Genomic DNA, 27,073 nt, shown 5'->3' with positions numbered 1-27,073 from the left:
CATTCTCCATCACACACAGACACAGACACAGACACAAACACACACCCTGGGGGCACGCGGCACAGCATGCCGCCATGCATTAAGGTGTGTGTGTGTGAGTTAGTGTGGATGGGAGTGTGTGTTTGTGTGCAGATGTACCAAATGAGCACCTTCTGGTCGCTCTGGCTCGAAAGGAGAAACATGGAGGGAGAGAAAAGATATTCTAACACAGAGGAAGGCTTGTCCACCTCTGGGAATTTACTAAACTGCACAATATGCAGTGTTAGAATACATCCAGCTCCTTTACAGCTACTTATATTCCATATTTAGCACTGATAAAAAGAAGAAGAAGAGTAGGAAAAGTTAGGAGGATGAAAGACATGGTTCACAAAAAGGCCCAGAGGGGGAAGCAGGAAAGTATAATAATATATAAACAGTGTGTACCTGTCACTCTGTAGCTGTGTGGGGCCACTGATGTTTTGCATAAAGCGAGTATACAACTGTACTCTATATTATGCAGCAAATACGAGTGGATAGACAAAGTTGTATCTTCAGAGTTAAACTTGGTCTTTGATTGAATAAAACTAAATAAATTGGCACTAAATTCAAATCAAAAACTAAACCAATCATTCTGGGTTTTCTTCGTAAGCTCTGCACTTGGCTAGTGAAGCTCTACAGGAAGAGTTCAATCACTGGGATTAATTATTCGATGGGTTCAAGTATCCTCATATAATATGATACCTTACCAAAAGTTACTCTACATTTGTTGTGTGTTTTTCTACGAAAGCCAGCGACACTTGTCAATGTTCACTAGTTACATGCAAATGTATTTTTTAAAATAAACTTTTCACAGTCAACAACAGTTCGGTTCAGGCCACCAAACGACCCAGGTTTAGGAAAATGGTCCTCAATATGAAGTACGCACATTACGTGGCAAATGAATAAACATTGTCTTTCTGGTTTCACATGGGGAATGAACAGCTGAGTGATCCATCCCCACGCTGCGTGTGATGATGACTATCTGCATGCCGTAAGAAATTATTTCAAGGGATGACTACAAATTACGTACACACAACCTCTTTCTGAATATAATAAGACCTGAACATGAGTACACAAATGTGACTAACGACGTGAACAAATGTCAACTTTACTTTTAGTTGTGCGTGGCACATAAACTTCAGAAAGTTCAGAAATATCGGCACGTCATTTGCCAAAATGTACAATACCAACATGTTATTCTGGCAACTGGGATGTGCTTCTTTTTTTATTTGTTTATTAAACGTTTTACAGCATTGTCCTAATTATTATAGTTAGCCCTTTTTCATAGAAAAGAAGTGAAAGAAAATATATTTTTTACACAAAACATTTGAAATAATGACAGCAAAATGCCAATCAAAACATAAACCGTAATTTCATCTGTAGTTTCATTTGTCCGTCTTTACATGAGATTTCATTCAACTTATTTTTCGTTTTACAAAATGCTCCAAACCATTTGTAAATAATTATACCCTCTGTAAGAAATCATACGCTCTCAACGTCTGGTTTGAATTGAAATCAAACACGATCACTCAGCAGCTTGTTTACAAGATATTTAGTCCACGCTGATCTTTAAAGGAAAGCGTAAAGTTTATCTTTGGATGGTTGGAAATGAAAAAAACAACAAGAATGAGGAAACCAGAAAGAAAGAGACAAGAGTACAATGAGGTTGAAAGGGTAAAAATGACAAAACAAGGAAAGGAGGAGGAGGAGGAGGAGGAGCAGGAGGAGTCATAAAAGTTCAGACATGCGCAGTATCAACTTCCACACAAACAACACAGCGACATGTCCTCTCCCCGAGGCACAACACGACGTCGCCAGTGTTGTCATGGTGACTTGTGAAACGACTGACACGCCCCCAAAGCTATCATTGCCACTGATGACAATCTCTCTCTCTCTCTCTCTCTCTCTCTCTCTCTCTCTCTCTCTCTCTCTCTCTCTCTCTCTCTCTCTCGCGCTCTCTTTCTTCAACATTCTCGAGCCAATGAGTGTCTTAGGGTTGGAAATTGGGAGAAAAAAATGACAAACAATAACTACCTGTGTGTGTGTGTGTGTGTGTGTGTGTGTGTGTGTGTGTGCGTGTGTGTGTGTGTGTGTGTGTGTGTGTGTGTGTGTGTGTGTTCGTGTGTGCCTCTACCTCTACCTACCTATCAGTCCTCCTCCCTTATCTCCATCCATTGTCGGGTCATTGTGAGGTCGAGGGGAAAAATGAGGCGCCTCTCTGCCACTGATGACAATCTCTCTCTCTCTCTCTCTCTGTCTCTCTCTCTCTCTCTCTCTCTCTCATCCCTCCATCCCTCTCTCTGTGTGTTCTCTTGTCCCATGTATCTGCCATGTTTCCTCCTTTCTTCCGATCATTGTCGTTCTTGTACTTTTGTGATCCTCAACGTTGCTTCAAACGCAGATGCATAGAGTATTTTCACCTGTAGGGACAACCGAGCTTATGTGAACATGTTCACATTGTTTTGGGATATATATTCAGAGTGGCCCAGACAAATACAGGTCGAAACACGTTTCATTCAGAACGGTGAAGGTCTCAGATGTAACAGCATTGGTTATGATGAGGTGTATTTGAGATGCGTCAGAGTTCCTTTGATGAACAATAGTTATTTATATTTCAGGCAAAGTGCATGAAGCTCTACTCTGCTCAAAAAGTCATCATTTGATTTGATTTGGTTGGCTTGTTTTCATCGGCTTCTGAAAGATTTGCAGAAATTGAACCAGCTGCAGACAGAAACACTGCAGTGTGAAATAAGAGAGTTTTGGATTATCTGGACGAAGCAGCCTGATCTCACGGAAAGTGTGTGTTTGTGTTTATTATAGAGACTAATTTTGATTTATACCCACCATTACATTACACATGTCAATATTTATAGCACCTTTCTTTCTGTGTGTGTGTGTGTGTGTGTGTGTGTGTGTGTGTGTGTGTGTGTGTGTGTGTGTGTGTGTGTGTGTGTGCGTGCGTGCGTGCGTGTGTGTGTGTGTGTGGTGCAGATGATGTTTTGATCCTCAGACTGATCATTAATATTGATTACACCATTAGACAACGCACATGTGCAATTGAGTGAGAATTATTGTGTGCGTGTGTGTGTGTGTGTGTGTGTGTGTGTGTGTGTGTGTGTGTGTGTGTGTGTGTGCATGTTGCAGGTAACTACATTTACTCAAGTTCAGTTCTGAAATAGATGAGGTACAGTACTTGACCATTTATATTGTGTGCTTTGAGTCTCTTATTAGGAATCTTGTTTTTGCATTCAGCCAGGCAGCCGTGCGAAAGGGAAGCTGTTGCGGAAGTGTCTTAAAGCTGCATTCTCTCTATTGACCACCAGGGGGCGACTCCTGTGGTTGTTAGAAGTCTATATAAAATGACTCTACTTCTCTCTTGATTTATTCCCTCAGTAAACATTGTAAACATGAGTTTATGGTCTCAATCTCTAGTTTCAAGTCTTCTTCAATTCAGCATGATGTTCATTTAGTAAAATGTGGTCATTTAGAGTCAAACAGACCAGCGGTCCCCAACCACCGGGCCGTGGCCCAGTACCGGTGCGTGGGTCCATTGGTACCGGGCCGCACAGAATGAATGAATGAAAAACATGTTGATTGATCATCAAGGTCGGAAAAATGTTTTGTTTTTGAAAAATGACCGGATACATCCGTCTGTGCGTCTGAGCCTCTTGACCCATGTCAAGAGGTCACGTGATACGTTTCCCCAAAAATTATACCCACAATCTAGCAAAAATGAGTGACTGGTGGTGGCCTTAAAAGTATGTTTCAGACAACAACTCGGTGTTCTGGATTAAAATCAAGGCAGAATATCCTTTAATAGAGGATCTTATGGCAACCCTCTGAAGTGTACTCCCCTTTGTTGAAACCTTGACTGTATGAGGCTAAACTCAACGGAGCTCTGCTCCACTGCACCCTCTGTTGTCAGAAAGTGACACTACACCAGTGTTGAGCAGGTGCCATATCCACGACTGCCTCATGTCATTTCATCTTCCACTGGGAAGATAAATAAACTTCAGTCAAATATACATCATCATCTTTTTTTTCTTTTTCTTTTTTGTACAAAGTTATCATAATGTATTTCTTTGACCAAATTGTGTTCCACACCATTTAAGAGGCATCATATCACAGGGGACTTGATTGGTGTTCTTTTGTGGTGGTAGAACCCTTCGCTGCCGTCGCATAGCACCAGTCCAATAGCACCACTCCAATAGCAGTGGCTTCGTTATGCCCGAGCAGAGCGTCACCCCCTTCTGCACAATCATGTCTGACTTCTTGACATGTCACTGACGGTTGTGTTCAGCATCCAAAACAAAGGCCAGAGAGGCCTCGTCACGACCTATTGATCAGAACTGAAGTTTCTTATCATTATTATTTATAATAGGGCAGCAGGCTCACATGTATTGCAGCGGTGGTGACAGCGGTGAAGGTACTATAGTTGCTAGTGGTGAAATTATTGGAGTCCAACGTGTTCCCTTTGATGGGAATGATCCTGCCCAGCTGATGTTAAACTAGCTCCCAAGCCCCATCTGATGGTAAACAGCTGTACTGCAGCCACATGGCACACTGAGCATTGCCTGCCAAGTAATAAGTAATTATTTTTATTTTTATTTGCTTTTTTATTATTATTATTATTATTATTACTATTATTATTGTATTATTATTATTATTATTACTATTTTATTATTATTATTATTATATCTTTTTTTTGTTTTGTTATATATTTCGTTATTATTATGTATATATTATGTATTATTATAAAATGGATATATATGTATCATAATGACCTAGACATAGTCATGTATAATAAACTAATTATATTGACCAGCGGCATATATATTTATTATATATGACTCCCAATATATATTACATATTATATATGGCTCCCAATATATCTATATATCATAATGACCATAATAGTCATATTTAACAAACTAATTATATTGACCAGAGGCATATATATCTATATAGATATATATGTATATGCCTCTGGTCTATATAATTAGAATACAATATCTTCATATATAAAAAGATGTATACAATCCTTATATATCTTGTGTATAGAAATGTTTTGCTCATACCATGTAGGCTACAGATGAAGTTATTATAAGGAACGATGTTCGACCTGACCCGAAAAACAGTATATATATATACTATATATTTCTTTTTTTGTTATTATTATATATGGCTCCCAATATATCTATATATCATAATGACCATAATAGTCATATATAATAAACTAATTATCAATATTATTGAGGCAAGCTATAACACTTTTCCTTATGAAATGAATATGACCTCTCTGTTCATCCGCAAGTCTTGATGAGCTCAAGAGACGGGGGCAGCAACACTCTCTCAGATGTGTGTTATGAAGTAGTGAACATGTACACCACCCTGCACGTCCTGTGAGTGTGTACGCCATGTTACACACAGTATGGCTGCTATTGCCCAGGACAGGTACAAAAACATGCAGAACTGTTTATTTATTTATTTCATGTTTTTAAATCCAATGACATGATGGATTCAGCACGACTCCAAAACATTATTCTTTTGTTGGCATGAGACACATCTATATAAATAATACCTATTCTAATCATCTTAATAATGGCAAGGCCTTCTCTGTTGGCGGTGCTCAGGGGGAGGACATGTTTGTAGTCCTCAATTTGAGCAGTCACCACTCACCAGTGAGGATTCAACTGACACTTCTTCACAGAAGTTGCTCAGCCGTTACGTCACCAAAGATGTCGCCGAGCTGCACCGTTTGTGTTCGACCGCTAGATGGCGGGAGTGTTTAAATTTCATTCAGCCAAAGTCCAACAATCCTGACTTCTTCGGCCATTTAGGAATCTATTCCATTGATATTAAATTACTAATCATGTAACACATTGTTTGTAACAAACAATAAATGTGTTTATTAAAGAGGTTAACTTATCCACACATAATGATAATCACACAGCGATATTCACAAAACAAACATAACAAGATGCCAGGCATAAGAGACCTGCAAAGTATTTATCGGTGAAGTGATTCAAATTAATTCCTTTTGAAGTTGTTTCACAGAAGATATTAATTTGGTATGATACTCTGTTAGGGAACACAAATGTTGGATATCTCTTTGTATCACAGCATGAATCAGAAATTACAGCCATAAGCGTACAACAAAAATCTATTTTCTCCATGTTTTAAAAAGATTGTTGTGTCATTTTGAGAAAAAGATGCATTTTTAAGTCACTACATGTGACTAGGGTAAACAAGTATCTAGGGTTAAGATTCATCAGCATAACAGTTCCCCGTTATTAAGATTGCAACAATTGCATTACAAGTTTTGTTAGATTTAAATATGCAAATAGCTCTTGGAGAATTGTGGAGAAATCCAGAAGTAGTCAAATAAACACCTGAATCTGTATTTTTGATGTTTTCTTTGCACCAGTCTGAGCGAAGACAATATCTCTGACAATATCTCTGACAATATCTCTGAATTGAATGATATTTTTATGCCTTTCGCTTTTAAACTCTCTTTTTTCTTTTTGGCGTGAAGTTGCTGCTGTGACGTTCCAAAATGAGGTCACGAATCAAGAAATACATTTGGGTTTTTTTTCACCACAGCCGGGATGTGGAATTATGAATGGCTCCATCTGTGCATGACGGTGGCAATGACACCTCTGAGTTTGTATTTGTCTTTCAGCATTTGAGTCGAGACGCAATGAAGCCAAAGTATTGTTTTCCGTGCACTGAGGTAACGTCGGTGTCTCAAGATTACCAACCCGGACTATGAGGCTTCTGCTCTGAAAGATTTTGGCAATACGCACTAGTTTAAAAACAGGTCTTACAAGCAGACCATGTCATATATTAATATTTATTTATTTAATTTCATTCAGTTACTCTCCCAGGTTTATAGATCGTTTCTCTACCTTTCGTCTGCACAGTGGTGAATTATGTCAATATATAAATGTCAGCACTGATGTAAAGATGAGCTGCTGTGTCCTCCTAAAGTAGCCGGGATCAGTACTTCTGACTTGTCAGGATCAGGACAAGAGTCCTCAAGAGTCCTCACTGTGTATTTCTAACATGTTACTGTGCTCTCTAAATACTTTTTCCGGTCTCATGTTACATTTTAAGGCTTTTGTGAACCTGTCTGCCTTGAATTGGACTAATCTAAGAGCAAACTTACAATTGGTTTAACACAGATCTACACACTCATCTTAATATCTCAGTGAAGGCATGTGTAGAGTTGTAATGTTTTTTTATATATACTTGCACATGTAAATAGGAAAGTCCATGTTTTAAATTAATACATAAGAAAGATATGATAATCAATAAGGGATATTATGAAGAATATTCTGAAGGAATGTGTTTGGGAAACATGGGAGAAAAGTCACTGTCACTGTATAAGTATGTTACTGTAAAGGTGTAATCACTGAATAAGTATTATTGTAACTGTATGCTGATTGTTTTATGTTTTATAGTTATCATAACTATAAAGATGACTCAGGTATGAATGGAATGTATTGATTTAAGGAGGCGTAGTCAAAGTAGTGGTCTCCCTAAGAGACTGGAAGAGAGGCATTTATTTGGAAGGAGCCCATCTTACTGTTTAGGGCCGAAAGGGAAGAGATAAGGGAAGTAGCATTGTGGTTTATTGCTTAGAGAAGTCGGCCTCCTTGTACTATTAGGCAAATAGCATGCTGTGTAGTTGAGGTATATGCATGCATACCTGATACTAACCAATGGAGAAGCTTTATGCTCAGTGTATGGATTGTACTTAACCTTTCGAAACTCTGTAAGGCGTGGCATTTGTCCTCTCACGTGAAGGCGGTAGACAGTTAACTATTTTAACAGATTTTTATTCATATAAATCGTTATTATAGCCTGTGGACCCAACGACACGTGAGCGCGCCCGGCTGGGACAGAAATATATGCTTATGATCCTTATTCTTTTATTAAATACTTTATATTTTAAATTACTGGTCTCAGGACGTCTTTCAAAGCGCGGGAAGCTCAGAATTTCGGTTGAACTTAACACATGCCAGCTTGTCTTGCTTTACCTCAATAATCCTATAGAGCCACTAGAAGGCAAAGCCAGTTCTAAGACCAAATGTTTTGCATTGTAACCTGACGTCAACTTCCAGTTCTGAAAAGTGAAGCCAATAAGGAAGTGCCTTAAATGTGCATTCTCTCTACTGACCAGTAGGGGGTGTCTCCTCTGGTTGTAAAATAAAGTCAGATTGTATAGAAGTCTCAGAGAAAATGACTCCACTTCTCACTTGATGTATTACTTTATTAATGGCTGCAATAGCTAGTTTCAAGTCTTATTCAATACAGCACCAAATTATAGTCCCATTTAGAGTACCTTGTGATTGAATCTAAACCACACCTCCGCAGTCTGAAGATGGTCACTACCGTTCACTGGTTGCAAAAAACAACTTGAGGTTTCAAAATCGCAGTCCACACAACAATGGCTGACATCATGACGACTATGTCCACTTCTTATAGAGATTCTATGATTGTAACCCTAGTTTTATAGGGCTCTTATCCCTTTACCTTGCTGCCCTAAAAGGTGCTAAATTTGCGAATGGCAACTTGAGTCACACCTTATGTCATGAAGGGCTGGGACAGTTGTAAAAGAGAATGTTTGTGAGTTTCCTAAGCAAGTACAGGGAAGTGCTTTAGCGATTGGTCCGGCCTACAGAGGCTGCCAGAGGGCTCCAAGTCGAACTGACATTACAATACATAATGTTCTTTTGCGGTCAAAAGCAACGTATATCAGCACTCCTCTAATCACAAGCTTGCTCTTGTAATTGTTTATAATATGTCCATACACCAACTCTGAGACTAAACTTCTTCAGGTGCAGTTTCAACAAATTGTACAGGATTGCTATAAGGCATCAATCAGTATGCTATAAATACAATGTTTTTCAAATTGATTTGTGGACTGCAGCTTTGAAGCCTAGAGATCGTGTTAGAAAACACCACAGCACAGAGACAGCACTGGTGAAAATTACAAACGACCTCCTAATTGTATCAGATAAAGGACTCCTCTCTGTACTTGTTTTGTTAGACCTTAGTGCTGATAAAGGACTCCTCTCTGTACTTGTTTTGTTAGACCTTAGTGCTGATAAAGGACTTATATCTGTACTTGTTTTGTTAGACCATAGTGCTGATAAAGGACTCATCTCTGTACTTGATTTGTTAGACCTTAGTGCTGCGTTCGACACCATTGACCATGACATCCTAATATAGAGACTGGATCAGTCTATTGGCATTTCAGGTACCGCATTAAGTTGGTTTAAATCCTATTCATCAGATCAATCTCAATTTGTATTTGTAAACGATGAAGCCTCGATGATCACCAACGTTAATTATGGAGTTCCACAAGTTTCTGTGCTTGGACCAATTTTATTGACCATATATATGCTTCCTTTGGGAAATATTATCAGGAAACGCTCCATAAACTTTCATTGTTATGCAGATGATACTCAATTATATCTATCGATCAAACCAGATGAGACCAATCAGCTCGCTAAACTTCAAGCATGTCTTAAAGACATAAAAACATGGATGATCTGCAACTTCCTGATGTTAAACTCAGACAAAACTGAAGTTATTTAACTCGGCCCTGAACACCTCAGAGATCAATTATCTGGTGATGTGGTTTCTGTAGATGGCATTGGCCTGGCATCCAACACCACTGTAAAGAATCTCGGTGTTATCTTTGATCGGGACTTGTCCTTCAACTCCCACGTGAAGCAAATCTCAAGGAAAAACAAAGAAAGTTGGGATAAGTATAGAACAGAGCTAAGTAACTTACAGTTGCAATCAACTAAAACACAGCTAAAAGAAAGAAGGGAAAAGGTGAACCTGAAGCAAAGCAAATGTCACAAACCTCTTTGCAGCAGATACCAGCATAAAACACCCGGACCTTATGGCCCGTATGGTCCGTATCCAGCCCCTCCGCCAGATCCATATGCACCGATCTATCAACAGCCACAGCAAGCCGCGTTTGCACCATCTCAAGCCCAGTTCCCTCAAGCTTATGTCCCGCAGCAGGCGGGTCAGCAGCCCATAACTGGGGCTCCACCGTACGGAGGGGTTAGACAACCGAGAAGACGGTGGGGAGGGGGAGGTAGGGGTAAAGGTAGGGGTAACGGAGGCTTTAAACAGAGACATAATAACTGTTTCAACTGTGGTCAGGCTGGACATTGGGCGAATGCCTGTCCTTATCCGCCACAGGGTCAGCAGTCTCAGTCAGGACCGCCTCAGTACTCCCATGATGTCTATACCCCGCCCCAACAAGCACCCAACACACAGCCACAGCCACAAGGCGATAGTGGTCCATGGCACCAGGCCCCGGGCCAGACACAAATGCCATAGGGGTGCCCAGATCTGATGGCTGACGCCGACCTGTATCCAGAGCCTATGGTCACTCTCACGATAAATGGAAGAGTCAATCAGAGGAGTGGCCGCTTTCATTACAAGTTTCACGTACCAATCATTTTTGGTATCCACTGCTTGCCCAGTGAACTTGATAGGAAGAGACATTTTGTTTGCACAAAGCATAACCATGCAAATGACAAGAGACTGTATTATAGTGACGTTCCCAGATGGGACTCAGCAAAAATGTGCCACACCCCGCTACAATAGTCACCAAATGATTCAACTGGAGACTAAAGATACATTGGAAAAGGAAGCGGAGCAGAGGAGATGATTATGACATCACACCTTTGCATGACACCATCCAGCAATGGGTACCTTGGTTCAAAGTCCTGCATCCGTACAAAACATTGTACCTTTAACTAGTCGCTGATAAAAGAAGAGAATTATGAGATTGTGTGGGAAGGCCTGGAACACAAGAGTGAAGTTCATGGAAACCCAACTGTGAAGGCTCGGGAGATCTATGCATTGGATCCCCATACACGATGTGGAATGCTGTGGGTCCAAACAAGACATGGTTCTCCTGCATTGACTTGGCAAATGCGTTTCCTGTGTTCCATTGGCTGAAGGTTCAAGACAGATGTTTGTATTTTCAGGGAAATCAGTATGCCTACGGACTGCTATTGCAGTATGTGGATGACATTTTACTAGCAGTAACCAGCTCAGAGTCCATTATGGAGGCCACAAGAGTAGTTTTGGATTGGCTACAGAAAAATGGGTTCACGGTGTCGAAGTCTAAGTTGCAGATCGGGAGACAGAAAGTGACTTTTTTGGGAAGAATAGTGGCCAGAACCGGGCAGGGTATGACTGAGGAACAGAAATCATCGATTTTACAGCATACAAAGCTGGTAACAGTAAGAGACATGATGACATTGGTGACCTGGAAAGAATTTCATTGCTAATTTCTCGGATCAAGTGTCCCCGTTGAGGAGACTTATACAGGACGCAGGCTATCAAAATTACTTAAAGCCATTGGTATGGACTCAAGAAGCAGATGCTGCGTTCAAAGCCACTAAACAAGCCATGGCCAATGCGACCACGTTGCACCCACCCGACTATTCTAAACCATTTCATCTCAATGTTGATGAAAAGGAAGGATTTGTACATTTTGTCCTATTTCAAAAGGGGGAGGGGTGCACGGATAGGAGAATTTTGATGTACTACAGTGGGAAATTAGACAATGTGGAAATAAGACACTCCACGTGTGTCAGACAGGTATCGGCCATAGGGAAGGCACTGATAAAAACAGCCCATCTAACGATGGAGCACCAGACGGTTGTACATTCCACACACGGAGTAGTGGCGTTCCTACTGTCAAACACTTTCACACTCTCCGTGGCAAGGTAGGCAACTCTGCAAAGACTTTTGACTAAGACATACAGTACATACATTTAGAGGCATCAGCTAAAAACATGGCAACACAGATGGGCATGTATGTGCAGAGGCAACAGACAATGAAATTAAGTTGCACCAGACCTTAGAGAAAGAGCTACGGACTGAAGCAGACGACACCTACTACTGCGACGGACACAGCCATCAGACACTTGACTGAGAGATAGTGGCGTCTTATGCGGTAGTGAGAAGAGCACCTGAGGGCTGGGAAATAGTAAGAACAGGCATCGACCAACAACCAGCGTCAGCACAAACAGCAAAATTAACAGCACTAACAGAAGCATGTAAGGCAGCAAAGGGAAAGAGAGTGAATGTCTACTCAGATTCAGCATATACCCTACAAGCAGTACACATAGACCTGTGCCATTGGAGACAAAAAAGGTTTTGTGACCAGTAATGGTTCCCCAGTAAAACACTTACAACCCTGTTGGACCTTTATCAGGCCCTAAAAGAATCCAAACAAGTAGCAGTGATGAAGTACAAAGGGCATCAGACAGATGCCTCTGAGATAGTGAAGTGGAACAATGCAGCAGAGCAAGAAGCTAAGAGCACAGCAGGGTACAGACCAAAGAACCAGATGATGCAGGAAACAGAAGAACAAGAGAAGGACAGATTAGACTCAGACCACATCAGAAGATTACAAGAACAGGCAGCACCAACAGAGAAACAGGCTTGGATGGAAAAGGGGGCGAAAAAAGATGAGGAAGGGATATGGAGAAACCATGAAGGAAAAGTAGTAGCCCCCGCAGGTGTGTTGAACATGTTGTGTCAGGAAGCACATAGCAGAGGACATGGTGCAAGTGGTAGGATGGTGAAATTGCTTTCTCAGAACTGTTGGCATCCATTCATGAAGGAAATAATTAAATACTATGTTCAGACCTATGAAATATGTTGCAAACACAACCCCAATGTGGCCCTGATAGCAAGGTTAGGAAGCTTTCCCGCCCCAACAGCTCCATGGAAGGAAGTACTCATAGATTTTACAGACATGGGAAGTGAGAACCGCGTTGAAGGGAAAAGGTATTTGTTGCTATGTGTGGATCCTATTCTCTCGATCGGTAGAAGCTATCCTCACAAAGTCAGAGAGGGCAGCAGATGTGCGGAAGTGGTTAATAAGGGAACTCATACCCCGATTTGGCATTCCAGAAGTAATAAGATCAGACAATGGCTCACATTTCTCGAAATAGAGACAACATTTGGCATCACTCATAAGTTTGGAGCAGTATATCATCCGGCATCTCAGGGACTGGTAGAAAGGGAAAATAGGACCATAACAGAGGGACTAGGGAAACTATGCTCAGGCACTAAGTTGAACTGTATTGAGGCTCTTCCTACTGTATGGAATTAGGTCAAGTCCAAACTCTAAGTTAGGAATAAGTCCCCATGAAGTACTTACGGATAGGAAAATGCCATGTCCACTGACCTCTACCTTGCCGACCACAGTGAGTCAGTTGCAACACCAGCATAATGAAATGTCAGATTACATGAGGAGTTTGAATAACGCTGTCATGAGTATCTCTCAACAGGTGACGGAGTTCCTGTCCGAAGCAAAAGAAGGGGAGGGTGCTTCTGTGGAAGTGGATGACTGGGTACTGAAGAAAGTAGATTCAACTGGACGGCTCCCCACTGGGAAGGACCGTATAAGGTTGTGGAGGTAACCTCGCACTGTGTAAAGGTGTGGTTGAAAGAAGATAAAATAAGTAATTGGATACACAAGACACATTGTGCTTGAGCTCTGACCCCAAAAGACAGAACATTGGCCCAGGTCAGGAGTGTTTTAAATGAGCTGGACAACAACCAGGAGGCAACAGCCTCAGAGAAAAAGGAGGAAGAGCTAAGGTATAACCTGAGATGCAAGAAGGATATAGCCAAATGAAACGTAAAAATAAGACTAAGAAAGACAGACTCTATTTTAATACCAGCAAGGGAAACAGGGCCTATCCAATAAACGTAGAAGTTAACACCAAACTCAAAAATGTGTTGTTAGCAGTCCTAGCAGTGGTAATGATAGTGGATCTAGGATTAGGAATACTCAGGACAACGCTATAATGAGATGTGGTGTCTATTGTGGTTCCATGTGGTGGGAACTCCAACTGAAGAACCTAGACAAGACAGAAAATAGAACTACAACGTCCTCCCCTCGAACAAGCACCAAGTCTCCTCTGCAAAGAGTAAAAAGAAGCAGGCCACCAAATCTAAACTCAGTCCTATATGTTGAGAATGAGTCTGGGTCTCTGGCTTTCCAGGTAGATCTGTATAGCATCCTCAGTTGTGGGAACGACCAACTGGAGTGGAGGAGGTATGATGTTTACATTCAATTCAGTTTATTTTGTTTAGCCCAATATCACAAATTACAAATTTGCCTCAGAGGGCTTTACAATCTGTACACATACGACATCCCTGTCCCAGGACCTCACATCGGATCAGGAAAAACTCCCCAAAAATAACCTTTCGCAGGGAAAAAAGGGAAGAAACCTTCAGGAGAGCAACAGAGGAGGATCCCTCTCCCCGGATGGACAGAAGCAATAGATGTCATGTGTACAGAATGAACAGCATTACAAAGTTACATAAACACATTACATGGATATGAAAATGTATGAATGGAACTCCAATCCATGAAACAGAAGGAGGTAGAGAGGAGGGGGGGCGGGGCGATCAGCAGGGACAACAAGGGAGGCCGGCTCACCAGGCATCAGACACCGCCAAGTCTAATGGACCCTATGAGATGTGAAGTTAAAAAGGTGCAATGGAGTAATCCCATCTTCCCCTGTGGAGAACCGATAGGCAGCAACCCCTGGTGTCCAAACTGGAGCTATGTGTACTGGAATTCTAGACCAGGTGGGTGGGTCCCGAGAGGAGATTATTGGAGTACATTCCATAGGAAGATTAGTCTAATCAGAGGTCAGGCAATCACCCCTAAAACAGGAAAAAAACAACCCACTCATTATCAACATAACGGACCTAAACAAATCACCCTTTCGGGGCAACAAAAGCACATTCTCCTTAGTGGTCGGGGTAGATGCGACAGGGAGAGATCCAATGGGTAAAATAAGCATTACTATACTACCACAAAATAAGGCAGAACCAAACTCAGCCCCAGATACTGGTAACAGCTCCCCAAGTGGAGTACAGCGGGTGGAGCTGAAAGACTTTACCATACACTCAAAATTATCTGTAGAAACAGGGTTCGATCAGACCAATTACTGGATGGAGTGGATAACAATGGCAGCACGAGCATCAAACGCTACAGACTGTGTTGCTTGTGATAAATAAAAGTAAAATAAAAGTGAACGCAGAAAGACCCACAAACAAGCAGCAACTGAAGGAGGCTGCAGTAAAGGCCTGGCAAAGCATCTCAAAGGAAGGAACTCAGCGATTGGTGATGACTATGGGTGTAAGAATTCAGGCAATCATTGACTGCAAATGATTTTCCATGAAGTATTAAAAATGATCATTATATTCATTATTATGATAGTTTGTCCAATTATTTCCGAACCTCTGAAAATACGAGGGACTATGTAAAAATGGCTGTAATTCCAAGACAGTTAATGCCCTGTTTTTGTTATATTCATTGAAATAAAGCTGAAAGTCTACTATCCAATGCAGTTGTGTAAATAGGAAAAAGTCTTTAACGATATTAGCACTCCCCCAAAGAGGCACATGGTTAGTTTAAGTTGGAATAAATGTAATAACTGTATGTTTTAAGGAAATTAGCACAAGTTTTGGCTCCTATATTAATGCTAATTAATGCTGTGAGTAAGCTAACACATAATTATCGTGTTGTGCCTTTGTATTACGTTGGTTTTGAGAATTTATCAATAGATCTGAAATCACCAGTCAAGTGCAAGACCATCTTCCGGAGGGGTACGCTATAATGAGTATACACAATTGGCTGTTTTGTAGCCACTTGTTAGCAACAGCCTTTTTATAAGACACCTTAAAATTCCCAAGAAGGTGACACATTTTATATCCCAAAACAATAGACCCCAAAAAGAATTTGACTTTGAGGGAAATGGAAGCGCACAAATGCAAACTCATTTCAAAGGCCTCCTTCCTGCGCCACTCTATTGGTGACCTGACCCTCCTCAAAAGAACAGTGTGTAGGATCTATTGGCTGAAATGGAAACTATGTTAATGTAATTAATATGTAATTAATGTATAATGACCTGATACTAAGAATCATTGTTTTTTGTTAGAGAGAGCCTCTCACGTTTTCTACGTTACTTGAGGTAGGGATATTAAACGGGCCCCATTGATAATTACCAAAGACAGAGTATTGATAAGCTCCGACGTTATGGGTTCTTTTATCTGTATTTTTCAATGTTTTGGTGTTAATTTATTCTTACGCTGGAGGCTGCACCTCCTCTGCTCTCTGTGTCAGGGCTGAGCTCCTCCAACTACACACAAAAGTACAATGCCAAGTTAGCAAACAATAATAATAATAATAATAATAATAATAATACTTTGAATTTATATAGCACTTTTCTAGATACTCAAAGACGCTTTACATAGGGCGTAGACAAACAGAATAGAAAGACAAGTAGCAAACAAAACAAACAAACAGAACATTTGGCTTTAAACAATTACTGCAGGCTCTGGATGGGAATGAACTCATCTTGTACTGCCTGGCAAAATTAGACAAAAGTATACCAGTCAGTGGGTATCTTTAGCTAGCTAGGTGTAAATTGACCATTCATGTTTTTATCTCTAAACTTCTTTAATTTAGGAAATGATTTACCTCTTTTCAAAAATATATTTTAGAATACATTTTCTTTCTCATAAAACCATCTTAAAAAACACAAAACCAACCAAATAAAGTTGTACAAAGATATGTCCCTCTGCTTTTTAGAAATTGGATTTTAATACAAGATTCAACCAGGTCCTTTCTTCTGTCACTTGACCAAACAGGAAGGGGGTAAAACTAATATTTAAGAATGTACAGAAACCTAAACTAAGAATTCCGATATTCTTTAGAGGCTTCACATTAAGCTGCTTATAGGTTTTCATAGAAACCAATTGTCACTGACCTGCAACCCGCTCTCACATCATGAGATAGACAAATCCATACCATTGTCACCAATAGTACCAGTACAAACAGGAGCAGTTATAGTAGTGCCAAAGGTGGAAGATAATGATATTGATGACATTTACATCTTAAAGGGGTGATGTGTACATTTTGGAAATGAACTAACCATCAACATAATGTGAAGAGGTTACAGTGTTATGTCAGTGTACAGAATATATGTCAAAGACGTCTATGTATAGTGTTGCAGAGATATCTACTAAAATTAGCATGCTGACCAGCTAACCCAAGCTGCTGTCAACAAGCAGCAACACAATTGTGAAAATCAAAGCCAATGCAGGAGTTTCTTAAGCCTGCATTCTTTCTAATAACCATCAGGGGGCCAACTGCATAGTAGTCTATATAAAATGACTCTACTTCTCTCTTGATTTATTCCCTCAGTAAACATTGTAAACATGAGTTTATAATAATAATAATAATGCATTTAATAATGCATTTAATTTATATAGCGCTTTTCATAATACTCAAAGACACTTCACATAATTAAAACATCCTAAAAGCTAAACATAAATGGTCTCAATCTCTAGTTGCAAGTCTTCTTCAATACAGCATGATGTTCATTTAGTCGTCAAATAAAACATAAATCAGGGTATGCTTTAGGGCGGGGCATACTGGGATTGACGGGACAATGATAGTCCGTTTTGAGAGTTATCTGTGTTTTTGTGAACTTTAACGTTATTGTTATATGTATATTATTATGTTTTATTATTATTATTGAGAAACTAAAAGTTACAAATAATCAAGGCCTCTTTATCAAAAAAATTTCGAGCAAGAACATAAGCAAATTAAATATAACAATGATATAAATAAATATAGTACATAGCAGGGCTATCTCAAATTAACTTAAAGCTATTTAGTCATGAAAACAACCTCAGAGTGTGCTTTTTCATTGACTTACGGAGGAGTTTTAACTCATTCTTCCAGCTGGGCTATCATTATGTATATGAAAAGTTCCCCAGTAACGACATAATATTGGGAACAAATAATAAATTCCTGTTTACAACGCAGACACCAAATGTAATTGTCAGCTCTGCATATGACTGCACAATATCATAATATAAAAGCACATGTTCCTAACCATTCATTTCAAGTTGACAAAATACAGTTATCCACGGTCAAATTGAATCTGAAGAATTCCCGAGATTGGTAAATCTCATTTAGAATCTTCAAATTCACCAAATAAGCTGTTTTTCTTAAATGCCCAACAAAGACTTCAACTCCCACAGTGCATTGCCTCCCAAACTATCCGCTGACGTAGGTCCGGCGATTGCTGTTGGCGGGCAGAACGGGATCGGTGCTGGTTGTTAGCGACGCCGAGGCTATTGTGTTTTCCAGTTGCCAAACACATTGGAGGGGAATTTGACCCAAAGCACGCCGTCATCCCCGGGACAGTTGTGTGTCGCCACTGGCGCGTCTTCGTCTTTGCTCCTCGTCGACGGCAGACGGTCAAATCACGGTGCTTTCACTCGGGCCTAGCACGAGCCCATACAACCACTTCGAGGCATTCTCTGAAAAGGTAAGGCTCACGTTACGTTAGCTAGCTAGTGGTGTGGGGGAGAAACGCGCCATCCATGTTGCCCTGTGGTTGTAGGGGGGCTGGGCGGCCCGGCTCGTGTTGCCCGCTCCGGCGTGTGGTGAATTGCAAATACGTTGCGTTCGTCTCACGTTAAACGACAGTGTCTACAAGTCTGTTGTTTTTCTCGCGCATTCGTTGACTGCATTTGTAGCGCAAAGCTTAAAGCTTGTGGGATGTGTGATGTGAGAAGAAAACCCCCGACGTGCAGCATGCTGGCTTCGACGCTATAGCTGTGCAATTACCGGCCGGGTCAGACGGGCTTTGTGTGCTTTTACCCTCTTCAGAAACCGTTCAATTTCCCCACATATATGTGTGTGTGTGTGTGTAACATTTGCGGCTGCCGCAGTATTCATTTATTGTATTCTCTGGGTGCAGTCTGCAAATCGCGCTCACGGTAGACATGGAGGAGGGGGCGCTGTGTTTGCGAGTTACTGACCGTCTACCAGAACCACTAAACATTAATATTATTATTTCCTTGCATTCTGGTGTATTTGCATGCGCTAATTGATGCTTTGCGTGTTGCCATTTCAATTCATAGCGGATATGACATGTAGTCAATGGAATATAATGCAGTGAGTCTTTAAAATCTGTATTCTCCAGTAGACCAACTTCTCTCATTCAAGCTTATGTGTTGAGTCAACACACCTGAAGGCAGGATTACTCTTCAGTCTGTTTTTGTTTGGGGAAGTAACCTCAGTGAATGCACGTGGCCCCTATTCATCTCAATGATAGTTGAGATGAATGTTTAAAAACTCTGCACATATCTGGGTTCTCTGAGAAGTCTATAATGACGTCATGATATTATGAAAATAAAGTTGATATATAAATAGATGTGAAACAAAACATATTGTATTCTATGTGATGATAATAATACAACCTGCCCTGTGTTGTGCTCTACGGTATGATGTTTCTCATCAGTGTTTCCTTTCTATTCATTCTGCAGCTCAAATTCCAAACGGTCATTCACCTGCCTGGCTTTTTCAATCGGATCAGAACAAAAGAAAAAGGGGAACAAATGTAACTTTTAGATCCCTGATCACGTTGTATGGCCGCCGATACTAATTGCCGATCATCGATGATCAATATTGGCAGATACAGATCTCATTGTTGTTATAGCAACTGGTCTACAAGGCTCCAATCTACTTATTTCTTGTAACTGTCCCATAAATCATTTCAGTAAACCATAACACTTTCTAAATGTTATCCTTTTACTTGGTTAATGTCATCTACAGTAATATTTTTCTGTCATAAAAACACAATTCGAATAAGGGGAAAATCAAAACTCTTTTAACAGATTTGAACACATAACGTCATCATTTACTTCACTAAGCAAAGCTTAAATAATAATGTGACTGAAGGAAACCTTCGTTCGTAGCTCTCCTGTTGATTTAAACAGGGATTGGATGTTTAGTAACGATCGTCAGTAAAACTTGATTTCACACTTTGACGATAACGGTAAACTCATTAATACGAGGTTCACATCCTAACAAACCATGAGGGGGGACGACTGGTCATTACACCACTGGCTTTGGGTGTCTGCCGATACAGAGTACCGATCCAATACCGGTTTTTAATTAACAAGCTGCATGACTCACTGTATGGAAGAGACTGGGATCTGAGTTCTTTTGTGCATGAGTACATTTCAGGCCTGAGATTTCTCTCCTGGTCTTGTGAAACAAATAAATACATCACTAATTTGTTATTTAGTGTTAAAATAATAAATTGTAAACCAGCAACTTGGAACAAAATGAACTGTAATTACATATTTAACTGTATGCTTAAAAAAAAAAAATGCAGCTACAAATTGGTCTAAATTTAAATACAAATTCTGGTTTTAATATATCGAGTGTATATAAACATTGAATAGATTGGCGTTATACCCAATCCAGCTATGTATACATATAGAAGGTATTGAATGCTACGATGACATCAAGGAGGTATTTTGTTCCAGTGTGCTCTGATTAATTTGGCATGCAATTCACACACCAGTCATTATTTGGTTTTAATGTCAACTTCACCACCGTTTTGGAAGATGTAAATAACAGGAGAAACGAGTAAATCTGCTTTAAAAGTGACACTTAGTTCTAGTTTTTATTCTGTGGATCTAATTTAGGGCCCCATTGAAATCTGTTCTATTTTTCATCATGTGGTGGCTGCATAAAATCAAACAAAAGAGAATATTCAATAATCAGCATCGTGCAATGTCTTTTGTCGAAATATGCTTATATAACAAAACATTCCATCCTTTTTTGTAAAACACATTTAGCTGTTTTTGGATGGCATTGTTTTCTCAACGCGTGTCTTGCTTGTCATCCGCTGTACATTTCAACCAAATTTGGGCAATTCCCTGTTTTTATCATTGACTTCTGTGATGCCGTCCGTGTAATATTCAAAGACACTTTAAAGTGCTAAATTTGAGAACTGAATTTGCCGTGGCGGTAGAATGTGTTTTGATATTGAGTATACTGTGTTGAAATGTATATAGAGTTGTGAGGTAACTGGCTCAGTCTGCGGTTCGATCCCGGGCTCTGCTAGTCCATGAGCAAGACACGTGGCCCCAAAATGCTCCCGCTGGCTGTTCCTGTGCTGTATGAATGGTTAATTAGAGTCCTGATGGGCAGGTTGCACCTTGCATGGTAGCCCCTGTCATCAGTGGGTGAATGATGACAAGTAGATTTAAAGCGCGTTGAGTGGTCGCCACAGAGGATGCAACTTCCTGAGGGATCAGGTAGGGGGAGTGCTGTAATGAGCCCAGACATGGCTGTAATGGCAACAGGACAGAGTTTTTTAGACTCTTCGGTTGTTCTTCCTGCCAAAATGGCTGCTGGTGTTGAACAGACACACTCCAGACGTAATAGTTAAAGGCTCTCGCAGTGTTTTGTCAGAGCCAGTCCATTGAATGGTGCAGCTCCTAATCTGGCACCCCCTCCCTTTTCTTTCCCTGCATGCTTTGGTTTCAGATTATTTTTTTCTCTCTGCCCGACACGGCTTCCCCGCAGCTTTTGATCTGCGTTGGATGGGAAGTCTGCAAGTCCAAGAGGACTCTTTAGTTTTCTCCGATCAAAAATGAAAGAACTTTGGAGACTCATGGTTAGAGATGGGTATCGTTAGGATTTGATCATTACTGCTTATCGGTTTAGTTCCTTATCCATACTCTTATCAGTTCTTTATTTTTTAGGGGGGGGGCATCCTTACTCCTGATAGGCCGTCAGTCCAACAATCTAATTTAAATGATCTGCAACCCTTTCATCTGGTCAATGTGTTCCATCCAATCACTGATTGAGTTGGCTGTATAGTTATCTTGAACAAAACGTAATTTTGTTACTGTAAATGTTGCCAGATGAGACGGGTCCACGTTCAATACAGTTTCTTCATCAATGTCATTGTAACATGTAAGTCAAAATGAAAAAAAGCCTTTTATAGAGCACATACCTGGTCATATTGTGCACCTATTTCACAATATGCAATTTTCTTTTTATATTGCCTTTTTATATTCAATTCCGATAATCTTTTCTTCCTGCAAAACCAAATAGGATGTGTTCTTACGCAACGTAGTACCTAATCTCCACAATGTTGCTCCGTATGGTGCTACATTCTTAGCCCTCCCACTTTTTAGCCACAAATCAATGAAACTATATAATATTCCCCCTCAACCTCATTCAACAGCAGAGTTGAGATTGCCAACTTTGTTTATACTCGCGCTTAGCACCATAGTCATTCTTCAAAACGGGCGTACAAACAAACGTACTGTGAAGAATCCAAAAGACAACGAGTCTACGAGATATGCTCGTAGACTAGGTGTAACTGGCAAAAGGCCATCAACTAACCTGTTTATTGTTTGGCAATTCTTATCAGACTCATGTGGTGTTCTTGACTCATTTTCGATACATGTTTTCTGCCCTTGTTGTTTGTCCGCGTCTTTGTGCGTACAGCCAGTATAGTCAACGACGAAACGGCTGCTCGTTGCTGTACATTTGAGGCTCCAGTTCAAACTATAGTTCATCTCTCGCTGTTTATAGTTGTTCTAACCCTTCATCATTATCCCTGTGTACTACCTCTTGGGTCCACCAGAGGCGCCCTCAGCCGACGTCAAGCTGGCGACCGTAGCAGGAAAGAAGGGCAAGAAGGCCGAGGAGGAGGAGCAGCCTGCAGCACCTGCAGCAGCAGACGCAACAGCAACAGCAACCCCACCAGCAGCGGCGGCAACGGCTGCTGCGACAGCAGCAGCTCCGGCGGCGGCGGCAGCAACAACAGCAGCAGCAACTGCTGCAGCACCAGAGGAGGAGGAAGAGGAGGAGTATGTGGTGGAGAAAGTGTTGGACCGCCGGGTTGTGAAGGGCAGAGTAGAGTTTCTGCTGAAATGGAAGGGCTTCTCGGAGTGAGTACATGTCTAATACAACTCTGTATTGTTGGCGCTGAGATTCTAGTTTGAATTTGTGAATAATTTACACAAAGTGTTCTCAAATTTGAAGTTACGGTACTGCAGATAACCGTAATTCATTGAACCCTTTTCCATTCATTCACCATGTCTGCACCCACCTCCCCAGTGAGGACAACACATGGGAGCCGCAAGACAACCTGGACTGCCCCGACCTCATCGCAGAGTACATGCAGAAGCACAAAGAGAAGGAGGAGAAGAAGAAGGAGGGCAAGAGGAAAGTCGTCAGCGAGGCCTCGGGAGACTCAGAGGAGCGAGGGAGCAAGAGGAAGAAAGAGGAGGCGAGTAAAGGAAAGAAATTGCTCCAGACTGAAGATCAAAAAAATTATCTCTTTTTTTATTTTAACTAATCGTATACAGAATCTACACACCTGTCTCTTTTCCCTGCTTTGGTATTGTGTTCATCAACTTCCTGTCTCCAGGGGGAGAAGGCCAGAGGTTTCGGCAGAGGTCTTCAGCCAGAGAGGATCATTGGAGCGACGGACTCCAGTGGAGAGCTTATGTTCCTCATGAAGTGGTCAGTCTTTTGTGTGTGTGTGTGTGTGTTGATGCATGTTGAGAGCCAAATAAAGAGGCTTGACCTTAGAAGAACTTTGCACCTTTTAGGCTACTCAAGTACTGTACCAGAGTACACATTTGGGGTACTTGTGCGCCACTTCAAGCATTTATGACAATATTTGTTACTGGTGAGGCTACCTTGCCGGTTTAGATTCTCAATACAAAATCTAATGACAACTTATGAGCTGATGTATTCATAACTAGCATGTGCTTAGCAACTCTATTTTAAGTAGTTGGGTGAACACAATGATTGATCAATAATAACATGTCGTAAAGTGGAGTTGTGTATTCCACTACTTGCTCCCACAGAATGGTGTTTGAGTTCTTTTTAGAGACGTGTCCATAAAGGTGGATGAGAGAACCGTCCTTTACATTCAGATCATTTGAGAGGTTGGCTGTGCTCCTGATTGACTGGAGCAGCCGCCAGTCCTCTTACTGGGGCATTGTGTCTGCTCCAGCCACACTAACCGCCAGCTTGTTAGCGTTAACTCTCGTACAAGTGAATATTATCTTACTTGTCTTTGGTTGAGTAAGAGAATGTAGAACCACTTCTCCCTCTGTCCCAGACAAAGACTAACGTGCCCAGGCTAGCCCATTAGTGGACACAACGCAGGCGAGTCGCTGACTGCATGACAGTCGCTCTGCCAGAGGTGTGGTTTCTCCCTCTGTGCCTGTCACCGTGCTGTCACTGTGCTACCAGACACTGCACCGGGTTTCTTAAATGAACATATTTGTAAAGTATTGCTTTAAGAGCTCTTAAAGCAATTAATTACCTAGCCTCAACTGCAGTATTAAAAAAGGATATTATCTTGCCACTAGGGCTGGTGACTGGCTTCGCTAGCCCATGTCGATGTGTCCTTGGGTAATTGGTCCTGTAGCTGTGCCTATGGTGTGTGTGAATGTTAGTTAGTCCTGGTGGGTGTGTGAGTGATGTCATGTAGTGTTAACGTGCTTAGAGGGGTCGGAAGACTAGAAGTAAAGGTCCATTTACAGGAGACTCTGTTTATTGTTGAAGGAAATCATGTCTAACACTTTCCTCTCTTGCTCTTCCTCTCTTTACTTTCCCCTGCCTCGCTTGTTTCTCTATTGCCTCTCAACTCTATCTTCTCTCCCTTTCTCCCTCTCCCCCTTTCATACTGTTGAAATGAACAGGAAGAACTCTGACGAGGCTGACCTGGTCCCTGCCAAGGAGGCCAATGTCAAATGTCCCCAGGTGGTCATCTCTTTCTACGAGGAGCGCCTCACCTGGCACTCTTACCCCACAGAGGAGGAGGAGAAGAAAGAGGAAGAGAAAAAGGACTAGATAAGTGGTGGAAGAGGAGGGGAGCTGGGCCGGGGGTAGGCGGTACAAAGACAGAAAAAAAAGAAAGGAAGTGTTGCGGGGCGGGAAATCCACAGTTTGCTGGTTAACGTGTATTTGCTGGTAATTGATTGTAGCGGCCACTTTGGCTGGGATCAAACTGCCAGCGTGGCATTTGTTTTCCCGCCCTGGAAGGAGACGGCCGTACTTTCCTCCTGCCCGTATCTCGACTGAAAATGTAAAAAAAATCAGTTCTCTCTTCTCGTTTATTTTCTACGTAACGCCGTTCTCCAAAATCGGAACTCCCCAACGTCTGTCCGTCTCACTCCGATGTGGGCGGTTTGACAGCCCAACCAGCCAGTGTTCACGATGCCCATGGCATGTCCCATGCTTCCTGTTTGATTTTTTTATATATATATCAAAACCAACAGACACGTCTATGTTGTATTGAGCGGCTTGTTTGAGGCTTTGTGCTCTAACCGCAGTGTTTGTTTAGTCGGTATTGGCAATATCAAGTGTACAGACCTCCGGTTCATTCCCCAGCAGCTGTGGTAGTTCCTCTCATGACATTTTTAGCAATTTTATGGAATTACTTTTTTTTTTTTACAGAGCCACGGCTTGCCACATTGACTCCTAGTAAAGGTTTATAAAATCTGCATCCAGCAGGTTGTATTTTCCCACACCGATGGTGACGAGCACACTTGGGAGACTTCAGGCGTAGATTGTTGCACAACTGTCGGTGTGGGAATCGCCCGCACTGTCCGTCGGGAGGATTGAGCGGTTTGTCGCTCGGCCAGTAAGTGGAGGTTTCCCCCGGTACAGGCCTGCTCAAACCATCGGGAACGTGTGAAATTAAGTCCTTTCCACACTTTTGTTGTTGTTTTTTAACCTTCACCCACACACTCTGCTTAAATGTGTTTTTTTTTCTACTTCTTTTTTTTCTAGACTGTTATTTTTAGCTTGCACTGCCCGGGCAACACTCAAGACATGATTATTCAGCGCGCCCGGAGCATTCCTTTGTCCCCCCGACTTGCTATATTTTGGATATTTGCATAAATGAAAGCGCATAGCATTTTGAACTTGGCACAATGACCACACAAGTGTTTTCTCCCTCTTCGCTGCGTAACGCTCGTGTGTTGAATGTTGCCCGGCGGTGCTTACTTCTATGTATACTGTATTAAAACTAGCATAGTAGCTTCCTCTGTTGGCAGACCTGGGGTCAGCTGGTTCAGCCCTTTTTGCTTTGGGTGGCCTTTTGCTGCTGAAGTTGCCCGAAGAGAGAAACTATATGGTAATGGTTCCGTTTTAACACGCATTATAAAGAAAAACAGTTGCCTTTCTTTTCTTCATTTGAATGAGCCCATAACCCTCAGCGACATGTGATGGAAGAAACATTCATACGCACAAGGGTCCAATTCTTAACGACGCACACACTTCCACGGAGTCCTCGTCTCCTCCAGAGTCCATTGCTCGGCTGTGAATAGCTTGTAGGATTTGAACTGCCGTATATTAGTATCTCTAAACTGGGTTTTCACACACCTAATATGTTCAATAAGCTTCCTCAAGTTATTTAAATTTAATTTCTTTAGGACTTGTGTTTTGTGGGATTCATCCCGTGTTCATCAGTGTTATGAGTATAAAGTCCTGCACACTGACTGCCTTATGTTATACTTCACCGTTGACAGGAAGGTATCCAATCGGCTGCACCCGGGTCTGCTAGTTAGCTTTTCTATATCGTCCCTGAAATGTTTCTCTGTATCTAGCGGATGAGCTTGTGTCGTCCTGTTGCATGTATATTGGTTTCACTTTTTGCGATGTCACTGTCATGGCCAATCTACTTTTACTTGTCTGTTTTGAACAATAAAGGGTTTTCGTAACAGTTTGATTGTCGGTGTCTCAATTGGTCCTGTCCTGTTTTTAATCTCACACAATAGGACATACAGCACATCTTGTCTCAAAGCAATGCAGACAAACGGGTTCACGTGTTTGTTACTTCCAGACTAGATTACTGCAACTCCTTATTATCAGGCTGCTCTAATAAGTCTCTTAAGTCCCTCCAGTTGATCCAGAATGCTGCAGCTCGTGTACTCACAAAAACTAAGACAAGAGATCACATTACTCCTGTATTAGCTGCTCTGCACTGGCTCCCTGTAAAATCAAGAATCACATTTAAAATTCTTCTCACCTACAAAGCCTTGATTGGTGATGCACCATCATATCTTAAGGAGCTTGTAGTACCATATTGCCCCACTAGAGAGCTGCGCTCACTAAATGCGGGGC

At 41.4% G+C, this 27,073-nt stretch overlaps 1 protein-coding gene across 1 annotated transcript; it reads left to right on the top strand.

The window, feature by feature from the left end:
• Positions 1-12,310: 12,310 nt before the first annotated feature.
• cbx1a (chromobox homolog 1a (HP1 beta homolog Drosophila)) lies at positions 12,311-26,678 on the top strand. The gene is given in 7 exon segments (XM_034539035.1): positions 12,311-12,571; positions 13,365-13,427; positions 22,605-22,757; positions 22,760-22,875; positions 23,045-23,216; positions 23,358-23,452; positions 24,646-26,678. Coding segments are annotated over 7 exon segments (1,011 nt in total). The 3' UTR covers positions 24,797-26,678.
• Positions 26,679-27,073: the final 395 nt, after the last annotated feature.

This window comes from Cyclopterus lumpus, chromosome 8, assembly GCF_009769545.1.
Source record: "Cyclopterus lumpus isolate fCycLum1 chromosome 8, fCycLum1.pri, whole genome shotgun sequence".
NCBI classification, from domain to species: Eukaryota; Metazoa; Chordata; class Actinopteri; order Perciformes; family Cyclopteridae; genus Cyclopterus; species Cyclopterus lumpus.
Note: the sequence above shows the minus strand (reverse complement) of the source record. Positions and strands in the feature narration are given on the sequence as shown.